This window comes from Eulemur rufifrons, chromosome 8 (genome assembly GCF_041146395.1).
Source record: "Eulemur rufifrons isolate Redbay chromosome 8, OSU_ERuf_1, whole genome shotgun sequence".
NCBI classification, from domain to species: Eukaryota; Metazoa; Chordata; class Mammalia; order Primates; family Lemuridae; genus Eulemur; species Eulemur rufifrons.
Window position 1 is genome coordinate 844,160 of NC_090990.1, and position 14,484 is coordinate 858,643.

At 65.4% G+C, this 14,484-nt stretch overlaps 1 protein-coding gene across 1 annotated transcript in view; it reads right to left on the reverse strand.

The window, feature by feature from the left end:
* Nucleotides 1-13,939, reverse strand: part of MEGF6 (multiple EGF like domains 6) — a 94,197-nt gene extending 80,258 nt beyond the window's left edge. Inside the window, exons 1-3 of the mRNA XM_069477262.1 lie at nt 13,824-13,939; nt 7,020-7,154; nt 165-274 (exon numbers count right to left, since the gene is read on the reverse strand). Of these exons, the coding sequence (XP_069333363.1) occupies nt 165-274; nt 7,020-7,154; nt 13,824-13,939 (361 nt within the window). The remainder of the gene's footprint in view (nt 1-164; nt 275-7,019; nt 7,155-13,823) is intronic.
* Nucleotides 13,940-14,484: the final 545 nt, after the last annotated feature.

Consider the following 14,484-nt stretch of genomic DNA (forward strand, 5'->3'; position numbering starts at 1 on the left):
CTGCTCCTTCTCTCTTTCTATTATTTCACTTTAACAGCCTGTGGCGGGCGGAGTGGCTGAATGCGTGGCCCTGGGAGGTCTGGTGTTGCTATGGGAACAGGCTCCTGGGGCACAGGGTCTCCCTTTGGGGTGGCAGGTGGGCAGGGGCGGCTGCAGGCACTCACCCGAGAGGCAGCCCTCCTCGCCGGGCTGCCAGGTCCACCCTCGGCAGCACCTGAACACGGTCCGGGCCTCCGTGGCGTAGACCTGCCGGTAGCCCATGTAGTAGATGGTTCTAGAAAAGAAGGAAGAAGGTTCAACATCACAGGACCAGTGCATCTGGCAACTGCCAGCCCCCAGGGACCGACTCTGCACAGTCCCATTTCCCAGCCAGGCAGGCTGAGGCCCAGGTGCCCGGTGGGGGGTGGGGGGTGCCTGTGAAGCCCAGGGCGGCGCCTGAACCCCACGAGCGAGGCGCAGGAGCCGTCCTGCAGCCACAACGACAGCCCCACACCCACTCACCAGGCACACGCTGCCCCTGCCTCTGCCCAGCCCTCCCACGGTGGTCCCGGCTCCAAGCTGGGGTCTGGGGTGGAGACGCACAGCTAGCCCCTCACCTGGCTCTTAGCACCAGGCCAGTCTGGGGGTGTCTGGGGGAGTCAGGCTGGAGGAGCCCAGCCTGGGAGCCAGAATCACTTCTGGAATGAACCAAATGGGCCCGAGGTGCCCAGCGTGGGCCGGGCATGTTCAGACCTCAGGTGCTCAGTCCATCAATGAGCTGAAGCTGTTTCGGCAGTGGCCGAGGCCCCGTGTGTGCCCAGGTCAGAGGGGAGACCCCAGGGTGGGCAGGAGGGAGGGCTCCCCAGGGCTGCGTGGCTGGTTCGTGGCTCAGGAAGTGGCCATAGGAAGCAGGTGCCCACGGCCAGAGAGAGCAGCTCACCCAAAGTGTGGGGTCCTCCCATCCATCCCCCTCCCCAAGTCCAGAGGCTGCACCAGACCACCAGCACCGGGGGGCCCACAGAGGCCCCGCCGCTCGGGCTACCCTGTGCCCAGTGCAGGCTCCACGCCGTGTCTGCAGACCTCGCCAGCCCCGAGGCGGGCAGTCCTGGCGGAGCCGTTGGCAGGGCCCTGCCCCCGCTGCCCTGGGCTGGCCCTGCGGCTGCAAACCCGAGCTGCGAGCAGGCGGGGCCAGGGCAGCCGCGCACACCCCCGCAGGCTCCTCTCGCTGCACCTCACCCAGGGCTGCCGTGTCCTTGCTCTTCCTCATATGGGCTGGGGTTTTAGGGGGGCCTCTGCCCTTCTGGGAAGCTCCTCTCCTGCTTCCGCAGAGCACGGGCCACCACGGCCGCAGGATCTGCCCGGCACCCCGCCTCCCTCCCACCCCAGGAGCCCCGACACTCGGCTCTTGCCCCTCCCTGACTGACCTCCCCTCACTCTGAGGGCCAGCGGGACGATGGCCAACTGCCCACGGCGTGACGCCCCGTCTCTCCCTGCTGTGCTGCAGTGAGTGACGTCCCCCAAATCCAGGGCCACCTGGAACGTGACCTTATTTGGAAATAAGGTCTTTGCTGAACTTCTTGAGTTAAAGTGAGGTCACGCTGGGTGAGGGTGTGCTTTAACCCGCTGACAGTGTCTTTAGAAGAAGAGGGACATTCGGACACAGAGACACAGGAGCAGGCCGCGTGGGGACAGCGGCAGAGACTGGGCCATGCGTCTGCCGGCCACGGCATGAGGACTGCGGCAGTGCGAGCAGCTGCGGGGAGGCCGGGGACAGGCGCTGCCTCGCGGCCACCAGCAGGAACCAGCCCTGCCCACACCTCGATCGCGGGCCTCTGGCCCCTGCGCTGAGAGAAGACAAACGCCTGCTGTTTCCAAGCCCCTGGTTTGTCCGGATTTGTTACAGCAGCGGCAGGAAACTCATACCTGGTCACCGCCTGGCACCGGCCCAAGTCCCATGGCGACCAGGCCTTTGTTTCTGCAATAACAGAACCAGCCGCAGGATGCGGGCGGTTGGGGGAGGATGGAGGGAGATAGAGACAGGGAGAGACAGAGGCAGAGAGAGACAGAGACAGAGACAGAGAGAGTCAGAGAGGGAGACAAAGACAGAGACAGAGAGAGACAGAGACACAGAGAGACAGAGGGAGACAGAGACAGAGAGAGATAGAGACAGAGAGAGACAGAGAGAGACAGAGATACAGAGACAGAGAGGGAGACAGAGAGGGAGACAGAGACAGAGAGAGACAGAGACACAGAGAGACAGAGGGAGACAGAGACAGAGACAGAGAGAGACAGAGAGGGAGACAGAGACGGAGGGAGACAGAGACAGAGGGAGACAGAGACAGAGACAGAGAGACAGAGAGAGACAGAGAGACAGAGAGAGACAGAGAGAGACAGAGAGGGAGACAGAGACAGAGAGAGAGAGAGACAGAAACAGACCTGGAGGACGGAAGACAGGCTATCCCCGGGCCTGCCCTGCAGCCTCCAGACCCCACAGCCAGCAGCCCTCCCCACCCCCAGCCGCTGTCTCTAGGGACGGTGACCAGGGGCCTGGCCAACAGCCACTGGGTCAAGGGCCCTTGAGCCCTGGGAGCGGCCGTCTCTGGGTAACAAAACACCTCCCGGCTGGAGCGTGGGAAGCCGGAGGTGGCCCTGAGGACCCCAACCCCACAAACAAACAGGGCGGCGGCCGGCGGGGGAGCGTGTGCGCGTGCACGCACCGCACACACAGCCACTCTGGGAGCGCCTTGCAAAACACCACTTTGGCAGGACATGAAACCACTTGCCTGGACAGAAACCGACCGCGGCGGTGAACAATATCTGGCGGCTGGGAGCGACGGCCCTTGCGTCGTAAATATTTATCCCCTCTCCCCGGCTGCGGCGGTGCTGGGCTACGTGCCACTCCCTCGGTCACCGGCCACCCCCATCCCCCTAGAGGGAAAGACCCACGGAGAGCGCCATTCTGCCTGCAGCCCCCACGGCCCCCCGAGGAAAACCTCGGTCCCCTGCAGCCAGCACCAGCTCCCTCAGGCTGCGGCCGCCACAGGAGCTGCTGCACGCAGGCCTGGGGTGCAGGGCGGGGGCACGAGGCTGCCAGGCCCGCACGGCGCCCACTTCTCTGCCTTCCGCAGCTGCCGTCCCACCGTGGAGGCTGCAGTGCAGGGAGTGTGCACCTAGCAGGAGGGACACGTGTGGCGGCTCCATGCCCTGGGTCCCCTCCCTCCTCCACCCTTCCTTCTCTTGGACTTCGTTCCTCGCCAGGAGCTCCCAGCCTGGGAAGGCCCGTGCTGGCCGTCGGGCTTGTTGGGAAATGCCTGCCAGGACTGACAGTGAGACCCCCGGGCGCCGCGTCTGGCCTCTCGGGTGTGGTCACAGCCTCTCCTGTTCTGGGCCAGGCAGAGCCCCCCGCACCCCGCACGCCCTGCCTGTGGCCGCAGCAGCCTCCACGGCCAGAGAGCAGCCCCAACGCCACAGGCCACTGCCCTTTGGACTGCAGGGGACACGGCGGCAGGAGCCACCACACAGCAGCCAAACTCGGGCCTGGCCGGGTACACTTAACCCACACCCCAGCTGCAATCCGGGTGGGGAAACTGAGTCGTAGGCAGGCTCTGCACCTTGCTGGGGCTCACCCAGCCTGAGGACCTGGCTGGGGTCCTTCCTGTGACCTCCCCCCCCCCACAGAGCTCAGGAGAAGAGGTGGCTCCTGTCTGTCCAGGGGCAGAGTTGGGGTACACTTGCTTTGTGGGGTACAGAGCTGCCACCTCTCACCCTTGGCTCCCAGCCCCTTTGCAACTTGCTCCAATGCACCAGAAAGTTCTCTATGCAGAAGGGTCGCTAAAGAAAGTGGAGCTGTGAGCCAAGCAGGCAGGGACCCGGCCCTGACAGCAAAGCCACGCGAGCTGGCACCGTCATGCAGTGGGCAAAGCCCGACATTCAGAGCCACATCCGTGGCGTCCTCCAGGCCTGGCTGTGGCACCTGCCACACAAGTCCCAAGCTGGCCTTGCAGGCTGAGTCACTGGCTGCCGTCACCAGCAACGGAGAGGCCTGGCTGTGGTGCCAGCCCAGGCGTGAGGCCACGAGGCAGAAGAGGTGATGCGTGTTCCTCGTGCCAGTGCCTGGGGAGTCCCTGCCCTGCCCTGCAGGGGGGACTCAATGACAAGGCCCCGATCACCTGGCCCCTGGCTGAGATAAGCACCTGCTACACTTGGGCCAAACCCGACCGAGTCCCAGGGACACTTCTGGAGCCAGGTCCTAAACCAGTGCTGACTCTGAGGAGGCAAGATCGACCGCAGCCCCCTTCCCTGCCATGCCCACCCCTCCCCTGGAGGTTCATCACTGCTACGTACACCCCAGCCCAGCCGACCCAGCTGCTCCTTGTTCCCTGGGGGCCTTCAAGCCTTGGGGTCCCCTGGAGAGAGATGCAGGGACATGAGGGCAGCCACTGGCCTCCGAGAGGTCAGGAGGGCTTCACAGAGGAGGGCATATGTGAGCTAGGTTTTGAAGGGTGAATAGGAGTTCAACAGGAGGCTGTGTGCCTCACTGCCAGCGCTCAGGCCGTGGAGTCAAAGAGAGCAGAGTTGACATTTCAGCCCTGCCACTCACTCCCTGCATGACCACAGCCACGACGCCTGGACGCTCTGGGCCTCAACTTCCTCATCTGGAAAACAAAGCTTAGTGGCTGCCTTGCAGAGGATGCAGAAGATGCGGCCAAGCACAGGCAGCCGGACCCTCCTGAGACCCAGCTCTCTCCAAGCAGGCGGATCCAGGGAGGCAGACCACATCAGTGAGGTGCACTGGCCAGGCGAGAGGGCACCCAGCTTCCAAGCCCTGCTCTGTGCCAGGCAGCCTTGGAAGGGTGTCCTGGGCATGGCCCCTGGCACGGGAGGGGCTGTCAGCCCAGCTCACGGGTGAGAAGAGAAGCTGAGACCAGGCTACTGGGCTGGAGCCCATGATAAACCCACGAGCCCCCAGGGCACCAGCCCCCCTCTTGGCACCACTCTGTGCCTAGCGTGTTCCTGGGCCCCGTGGGGCTGCCCACCCCGGGCCCTCCCCAGGGATGGGGCTGGGCGCCCTCGCTGAGATCCAGCAGTGGCTCTCCGTGTCCAGGACCTGCTGCGTGGCTGCGTGGAGGCTAGGATGGCACGCACCCACCTCCTTCACACCCCCCAGAGCCCAGCTGGGGCCACGACCAGCTCCACGTGGACTCGGCTTGTAAGCACTGGGGACTCACGAGCAACAGGCAAGGGCGGGGCTCCGGGTCAGGGAAGGGGGCTCCCAAGGGGCTGTGCAGGGGGCCGCACTCGGTCTGGACAGACGGGAAGTGGGGAAGGAGGAAGCCCTAGACACAGCTGCTCCAGGGCCCACAGGGACGGCTGCCGGAGGGACGTCTGGACAGGACACTTGGGGAAACATCCCCCAGGCGAGCATAGTGGGACTCAGCTCCGCCAGGGGACAGGAAGAGGAAGCACGGACGTGAGCCTGGCTCACCCGTCGCCACTTGGTGCTGGTTCTGGTGAACCACACAGGGCACCTCGCGGGCACAGGGTGCTGAGAGGACTCCGGTTGGCGGGGGTGAGAACAGAGCGAAGGGGACCTCAGCCACACCCCAGAGCCAGGCGGATGGGACAGCTGTCCCCCAGGGAAGCCGAGGCAGAACAGCCGTCTTGGGGAGGGAGGGTTGCTGAAGGGTCCCAGACACCTCGAGCAGTGGCCGGGGATCCCCTGTCGACACGTGGCCTGGGCAGCATGGGACTGGGCAGGGGGACATTCCCCACGGATGTCCTGGACACGCAGCCAGGAGGCTGGGGCCTCCCACGCTGCCCGCAGGCCAAGGAGTCACCTGCATGGCCGGCCCCGGGGAGTTCCCCAGCCGGGGTCCCAGAGGCTTCCGGCTGCTTCCAGAAGTAGCCCTTTTGCTATGAGTCGTGGACGAGCTGTGGTTTACGCGGCCTCATTTCCCCTTTGCAAACGCACATACACCCACGGGCGTGTGCGGCTCGGACACACATGCGTGTTTGGGGGAAAACAGTGAGGGGAGATTTCTTCTTTTGCTCAGGGTCGCTCAACCTCAGCTTTCCTCACACTGGGGCTGGGTCACTTGGTGGGGAGGGGCTGTCCTGTGACTGCGGGACACCGAGCAGCACCCCCAGCCCTCCCGGCTCACCCCTCAGCAGCCAAACCTGCCCAGGCTTTGCCAGTGTCCCGGGGGAGGGCAGAACCGCCCCAGCCGAGAACCACTGTTGCAGCCCAAATGCGTTTTCTCCTCCTCTCCCCTGAACACCTACGAACCGTGCAGCAAACAACCATGTGCCGCGAAAGCCGCGTCCCGCAGCGGCGCCCGGAGAGGCACAGCAGGTGTGGGAGCCCCGCACGGGCCACGCGCCCACGGCAGCAGCTCGGAGCGGGCCCGGCTACTCCCCAAAGCCCTGGCCGCGGAGCGGAACACACACCCTTATCTGAGGCCACGCATTCCTGCCTCCCTCCCCCAGACACACGACAGCCTCCGCCTAACACGGGGCGGCCGCCAGCTTCCCTCACCCCCTCTGCCATCGGACAGGCCCGGCAGAACCGGAGCCTATGAAAGCGGAGAGGTATGCAAAGGCACTCCTTAAGTTTGATTTTGAAATAAAATCTTGAGCAATAAACGCTTTCACACGGGTTTGGGAACCAGGCCGGGGGCCAGGCAGCGCATCCCCAGCAGGACTCGGCAGGACGTGCACCCGGCTCACCCTCCGACGTGGCCCGCGCCCTCCCCAGCAGGGCACCCTCCTTCCTCACGGGGCCCCCACCCTCACAAAGGGCCCAGGTGCACGGCTAAGCAGGACAGTGCCACAGCCTGGGAGTCCCCTCCAGGGCAGCCTCACCCCAGGGGGCCAGGAGAGGCCTTGTCCTCGGGGAGGGGCTTCAGATGAGGTGGGGGGGGGCAGGTGTCCCTGAGATGAGGACGGGGCCCCAGCCCCAGGCGCCCAGCTCCCAGGAGGTCAGTGCTGCCCTTGGTGTGAGCAGAGCCCCACCCATGGGACCAGGGGTCCCCAGCACGTACCTGCGCTCCTGGCCGACGCACCACGCCTGCGGCCCGCAGCCGGGCTTCCACACGGGCACCACGCGGCTGAAGGCCTGCACACAGGGCTGGCGGTGGCCCACCAGGGTCAGCTCCTGTTCGGCACACACGTGGGGCCTGGGACAAGGACACAGACAGTCAGCGCCTCAGCCACCAACACCCGGCTGGCAACCGCCCCTCCGGAACTCCTGTCCTCGATGTCGGCCCGTCTGGGGTGGGGTCCAGACTCGTGGCCACCCCAGGCCCACCACGGAGCCCAGGCTCAGGGGGAAGGGAGCTCAGAGGGAAAAGGAACGACAGCCACAGCATGCCCCACGTGTCCTGTGCACTGCCTCGGCGCTGCTGCTAGCCCCCCGCGGTCCCTGCCACAGACCCCCCTGCCCTCACTGGATGGGCAAGGCGGGGATGAGGCGCAGGGTGGGTCCCGAGTCCTCCTGCCCTCCCACCCCAACCCTCCCCACATCCCTTCCACACCCTCCCACAGCCCGGGAGCCTGCCCTGACTGAGGGCAAAGGTGTCTCCACAGAGCAAATTCCGGAAGAGGACAGGGGCTCAGAGCTAGTGTCCCTGTGCTGGGTGAAGTCTGGGGGCCACAGGACTCCACGTGGCCCCTGAGGGAGGGAAGAGGCTCGTCCTGCCCAGCCAGGCTCTGGGCTCACTCCCCAGGATGAGGGCTGGTGCACCCTGCAGGGACCAGAGTCTGCCTTCCATGCTGGGGACACAGCCAGCCTGGCAAGTCCCCCACCAGAGCCCCTCCCACCCCCGGCCACCCCCCTCCCCCAACTTCCCTACCTGAGGTCCCGGCTCGCCTGGGGATACAGGGGCACTGTCCCACCTTGTCACCACCCTCCACGCATGCCCTGTGTGAGGTCCCCTTACAGGCGGGCCGGCCCCCTGGCTCAGCACTTGGACTCTGCCTGCCCCATCCGGCCACCCTGGCCCGGGGCCAGCCGCCCCCAGACGGATGCTCTCCAAACGGAAGACTTTATTTTTCCTCCTTCCCTTGGGCTCGTGCTGGGTGGGGAGCTTGTGCCCTCTGATTGCAGCCCATCCCACCCTGCAGAACAAGTCGGGAAAGCGCAGACCCAACTCGGCAGCCAGCGAGATGAAAGCAGCAATGGGCAGGAATCTGCCCCCTGGGCGGGCAGGGTCTCCAGCTGCCCACCAGTGAAGGGGACAGACGGTGGCCAGGATCAGAGGCCAGCTCCAGGCCCCCAGTCAGGTCCGCGGGAAGCCAGGGCTGCTGCTGAACACATCCTGCCAGAGACCTCCTGCGCCCGAAGTCCTGCCCTGGCCCCTCCCACAGCTCCCAGGGTGGAGGCAGCGTCATCCCTGGAGCCCAGTCCAGGTGGCTGCAGAGTGAGGGCCTCCGGGCACAGGGCAGGGCAGAGCCACCTGGCCAAGCGGGGTCAGGCTCCCCGTGAACTCCCCGATGGGACCTGTGACTGCAGCCTCGCAGCCTCCATGGCCACCTGGGCAGGAGGGATGGGGCTCTGCCACCGCAGAGTGGGGTCAGAAAGGCTCTGCAGTTGCCTCTTCCTGCACCAGGGAGAAAACCCACTCTGGGGTGAGAGCGGGACTTCCACAAGCCCACAAGGAGAGACAGGGAAGAGGCAACTCAGCTCAGAAGAGCCTCCTCAGTGCCCAGCACCGGCCCTTTCTGGACATTAGATGGTCAAATCACCCCAACTCCCCAGGGAGGAGGTGACAGTGACCCCTCGTAGTCTGCTCAAAGTCACCAGCTACTGACAAGTAGAGCCAGGACTAAAGGCCAGACCTCTTCTGCCTTCCCCAGGGGCCATGTCGAGGGCCTAGGATCCTAGGTGAGAATTTGGGGAGAAGGGCAGGGCAGGAGGGTGGATCATGGACAGAGGGTCCCATCCCCAGGGAAGGGCCTCCTCAGCCTTCCTGGGGCTGGGTTCTGGCCTGGGGGTCCCTGCCTCCACCCTTCCTGGCCTTATTCCTGACCCCAGCCTACAGCACTGACAGACAGAGCCACAGACCCCCAGGGCCACTCTCTCCTCCCCCACCCTGCTCTGTGCTCCGGGAGGCTGACTTCTGTGGATTACATCCTGCAACACATACACACACGCACACACACACACACACACACACACACGTGCACACATACACACACACACACACACACACACATACACCACTCTCAGGCTGCTGGCTGGGTTTGGCCAATGGGAGGCCAGCAGGAGCTGGGGGCTGGGAGGAGAGCAAAGCCATGGGATATGTCCCTCCTGGGGGGTGAGGGGTGGTTGAGGGGGCTGCCTCCCCAGCCCAGGCCGCAACTCCGCTCGCTCTGGGTTCCAGGATCCGCCCCCCCAGCACCCTTCCCCCCAGGGCTGGAGTCTGCGCCTGCTGCGGTTTCGCACCCGCAGGCCACCGCACACCTCTGTGCAGACCCCGCCCTGGCCCCTCGTGGGAGCTGCTGCTCTGTCTCCCTCCCACCGACAGATACACTGTCCGCCTGAAAATCAAAAAGTCAGGCTTTCGTGTGACAGTATCGAGTTTGGGGCAAGAGCCAACTTTAAAGAACTCACACGTGTTACAGGACAGAACGCGAGATGGGTCCCTCCAGCCCCCCGAGCGACAGGCTCTGTGGCCGGTAGCGTCCTGCAGTGGTTCTCAAAGTGGGGTCCCGGGGCCAGAACCAGCAGCCTTTCCCAGGAACTTGTCAGAAATGCACATTTTGGGGCCCCACCCTGGACCCAGAAATCTGGAATTCTGGGGGTGGGACCCGGCGTTCCATAGGGATTCAACAATGACTTGTTTTTAACAAGCCCGAGGGGGGATTCTGATGTGTGCTCAAGTTGGAGACCCTCTAGACTAGAGCTGGCAGCAAGGTCCCCGTGCCAGAGCCTGGGCTTGAACCTCGCTCCCCAGTGACCGTCTGCAGGATGGCAGGTTACCGAACCTCTGCCACAGGGCCGGCGGGAGGAGGAATGTCCCACCTGGCCCTTGGCCAAGCCGGGGAGTGGCAGGAGACGGGGAAGGGCTGGGGGCCCTCCCGGAAGGGCCTCCTTGTCCCTCCTGGCCCTCCTCAAACCTCAGTGACCTTGGCTGCCGCTAACCCGTGAGATGACAATGCGGAAGGACTCCTCAAGACCCCTTGCGCACCCCACCTGGGCCTGCCCTGCAGCCTTCCAGCACATTCTCTCCGGTCACTCTCCAAGCCCTGCCCGCCTGGTCCGCCCTGCATGTCCCCAGGAACTCCTCCCCCACCACGGCTCTCCCCAGAGCATGAGCGCCCCTGCCATGCCCAGGAGGCCTCTGGCTCCAACCACAGTCAGCGTGGACCTCAGAGACCTCAGCGAGCCGCCCCGCCCAGAGGCCAGGCACGGCTGCCCGCTCTCACCCCGTCCCTGCACACGGCCCCTGGGCAGACTCAGACCCCTACGGCCCTTGCCTGAGCCCAGCAACATTGAGGATTGATGTTCAAGGGAGGAGGGTGAGCACTGGAAGGACTGTCAGACGCACAGCATCGCCGTGGCGGCCTCCCCGTGTGGGAAGACGCGGGGAGGGTGGGCAGAGGAGGGGAAAAAAAGAAACCTGACCACAGCCCCACGTAGGTCCAGGAGAGCCCAGTAAGATACTTCCCCGACCTCTGGCCGGGTCACAGTCACAGGCCTTTCTGCCCCTCGTGGCTGGATCCTGCTCCCTGCCCAGGGGAGGAATGACAATGCCCAAACCACCAGGCAGACCCAGCGTGGCCAGAGGGGGACTCAATCCCTGCTGTTGGGCCATCTGCTCCCTGCAGAGCTGGGCTCCTGCAGGGTGGGCAGTTATCCTGGGCCCCAGTGACAGCCCCCAGGGTGAGGAGGACCCAGGACTGGCGGCAGCCAGCCTCACTGGCTCCCAAGCCTGGCTGATGGCAGCCCTGGACACACCGCAGGGACAAGGGTGGTTCGTTCAGGACTGTCTCCCTCACGTTTGCTTTTAAAGGCTCCATTTTTACCCCCAGATCGCCTCCAAACACCCAGGCCTGGGTGCAGCCAGCATGGGGGGAGCCCAGTTCCTGCCCTCGGCCCCCCCGGACACTGTGGCTGACTCCCACTAAAGGAGACTCCGCCTGCAGTGCCCCCCACACACACACGCAGTGCCCAACACAGCAGCTGGCTTTGGTGGGGGGTCCTGCCCCTCCCCTGCACCTCACAGCCTCGACACCCAGGACAGGTGGGGCGCAGGGCCTGCCCAAAGGGGAGCCCCAGGATGGCTGCTACGGGCCACTCAAAGCACAGGTCCACTCCCTGACTCCCCAGCGTGGTCGAGCAGCCTCTGAAGGCCCCCGGAGGATGCCTCAGGATCAGAGAAAGGGGCTGTTTCAGCCCTCGGGCCAGTGGGTCCACAGAGCTACTTGCAAGACAGGACTTGCGTGTGGAGAGGCCCGGCCTGCCCTGGGGGGGAGTGGGGGGGAGCCCTCAATACAATGTGCTCATTGCAAAGCACAGGCGGTTTCTCAGCACAGCCGCAAGCCCAGTGCCATGAAGCAGACACATCCCCGAAATGTCCTAGCCGGGCAAGCCAGAGTGTCAGCACATGGGCGATCTGTCTCCCTGTCCCAGACCTGCTCCTGGAAGCCCGGCCAGCTGCCTTGGGCCGGCCCCGCATGTGGTCAGCAGACGGCCCAGGCCCCAGGACAGAAAGGCAAGCCATTCTTCCAACGGCAGCAGAAATTCACTTCAGAGGCAAAAATAAATAGATGGATAAGCTTTGCCTCCTCCAGGGACAGCGCTGAATCCGGACATGCGCTCCACCAGTGAGGGCCAAAGAACCATCCGCACCACCCTGGCAGACTCATCAGGGTCCTGGGGCATCTGGGCTTCCAGTAAGTGGGACACCCCCCACCGCACCCCCTGCCTCCCACACAGGCCCGCGACTTCTAGCACTCACAGGAGGTCAGCACTGTTTAAACTCAGCAGCCAACGTTCGGGAAAACCGCCAGCAGGGGTGCAGCTGCCCCAAGCCAGGCTCTGCCGGCTCAGATCTCTCTGGAAGGGAAGGGCGGACAGGACCCGCAAAGACCAAGCACATCCTACGTACGACCCTCGCCTGCTCCTCTGGAGTGAGGGGAGCAAAAGCAACTCTGGCACCTCTCCCGCCCACGGCGCCCACCTCCTCCCTGCTCAAAACAGCCGCCGCCCACTGCAGCCCTACTGCGTGTCCAGGCACTTGCCAGGTGCTTGTTTACGAGACAAAAGGTCTGTGGATGACGCACCTGCAGCCGTTGTGGAACTCAGACTCACACACGTGAGGCCAACAGAATAGAGGCCCCAGGTGGATAGACCATGAGCCAAGACGAGGGGCACAGCCCCAGACCGGCAGCTGCCACTTCACCGCGGAGGGGGTGGGAGGAGACCCAGGAGGGGCTCGGGCAGTGAAGGGCAGGGAGAAAGGAGGGCAGGAAGCAGGAAGAGACGACTCTCTCACACCATCCATTCCTGCTGGTTCACTGAGAGCGTCCCGGGGCCCCGGGTGCGCAGGCAGAACACGGGAAAACAGACCGCCGGCTGCCCTCGCAGAGACCCCGGCAGCTGGGCCAGTGGGTAGGGGGCCAGGAAGGGCCCTTGGCTTCCACAGCACACTAGTGGCAGCGGCCTCTCTCAGCAGACGTCCATCCACCTCTGCTGGGCATGTGCCCACCCTGGGACTCCAGGGTGCCTGTGCCCCTGGAAGCCCACGGCCAACGGTGTCCCTTCTGAGCTGCAGTGCCCCTCCAACAAACTCCTTGGGATCGCAGGACAGAGGAATGCCCCGGAGAAGTCACCAGGAGTCAAGACTCAGGCCGCTCACATTTCTGGATGCAAAGGCCCCAGCCCAGGGACAGCACTCCTTTGCAAAGGCCACAAGGAAGTCTTCCTTCTTGGAGTACAGTGGGACCCAGAGTGGGGGTCCTGGGGGTGCAGACTCCCCCAGCTCCATGTGGAAGCTTGTCCTCTCAGCCTCCAGGGAGCTACAGCTCTGTCCTGCACGGCCAGGTACGTGGCTGGGGCCCTCCGGGGCCAGGTCCTTTGGGGCAGTGCTGGAAGGGGGCGGGTGGCCAGAGAACACCTCCGGTGGCCCCTGAGTGGGGGCGGGGCTGTCAGACAGGAGGCCCTGCCAGGGCCTTTGCACCACGCCGGCAGTCTCCCCACTCCTCCTCCTCCACTCCAGTTTTCTTTTGAGGCAACACAGGGCTGGTTTGCTGTTTGAGAGAGACCGCCAAACGGCCCCACCGGGGAATCGTCTTTCAAAATTAAATTCATCTCGGCTGGCGCCCTGACCCTCTCTTCCTGCCCATTCTGGCACCAAATTCCGTCTCCCACAGCCCAGAGCGCACGTGTGGAACACACAGACCACCTCCCTCCGTCCTGCTCCCCGTCTGGACACAGCCTGCCCTGCGAAGGCCCCCAGACCCCAGCAGGCTCGGGAGGGAAGTGGGAACACGCTGCTCGTTCTGCCTCCTCCAAGCCAGCTCCGGAGCGGGACCCTGCCCGGAAAGGGGCCCAGATTCCTCACCTCTCCCGAAGCGCAGCATCTGCCTGAGCCTGCAAGACCCACCCACATCGCAGAGCAGAGGAGGGGGAGAGCAGGGGGAGAGGCGGCGAGGGGCCCCCGCCGCAGAAGGGCCCCAGACCCAACCCTGGAACCTTGTGTCTCAGCCACCCCCTCCCCAGTTAAAGCAAAGAGCCCATTGTTCTGGGCTCCAGGGGACAAAGCCTCGAGCCGGGTCCCGGCGGGCCGCCCAGGGGCCGGGGGCTCCACGCCCCGCCGAGCCCTCCCAGCTCCCCTACTCACATGCTGGGCTGCAGCGGGGGCAGCGGCGCGCGGGCCGGCACGGCAGGGAGCAGCGGCAGCAGCAGCGCCAGGGCCACCGCGCGCCCCGCCGCCCTCGCCTCCGCTCGGACAGGCATCGCGCGCGGCCCCGCGCCGGGTCCCTGCTCCGGCCCCGGCTCACAGGCGACCCCGGCGGCCCCTCAGAGCCTCCGCCTCCTCGCGCACCATGGCCGGGAGGCGCACGAGGGCAGCCACAGGTGCCCGAGATCGCTGCAGGTGCGGAGGGCCCAGCCTCCCGCCTGCGCCCGGAGTGGCAGAGCCGAGAGCTGCGCGCCTGGCTCCAGCCCGCGGGACGCTCGCAGGGGGCGGGGAGAGCGGAGAGCTGGAAAGGCCGCCCCGCCCCCGGCACGCCCCGAGCCCGGACCCCAGCCCGGGCCCCGCCCCCGGGACGCCCCCGACCCGCCTTCTCCCCGCAGCGCCCCGCCCCCGGCTCCTCTCCTTGGCTCCAGCCAAGGCCTCCGCTTCCAGCCCCGCCCCGGCTCCTGGCCCCGCCCCAACCCCGGCCCCGCTCATCACCTTCACCTTCCCCGTGTCCACCCGCCACCCCCAGACCCCTGCGAGGCCGGCTCATTTCAGGCCGAAAGTCCCAGGTCCCGACCAACCCAAGTAACCAACCCAGACG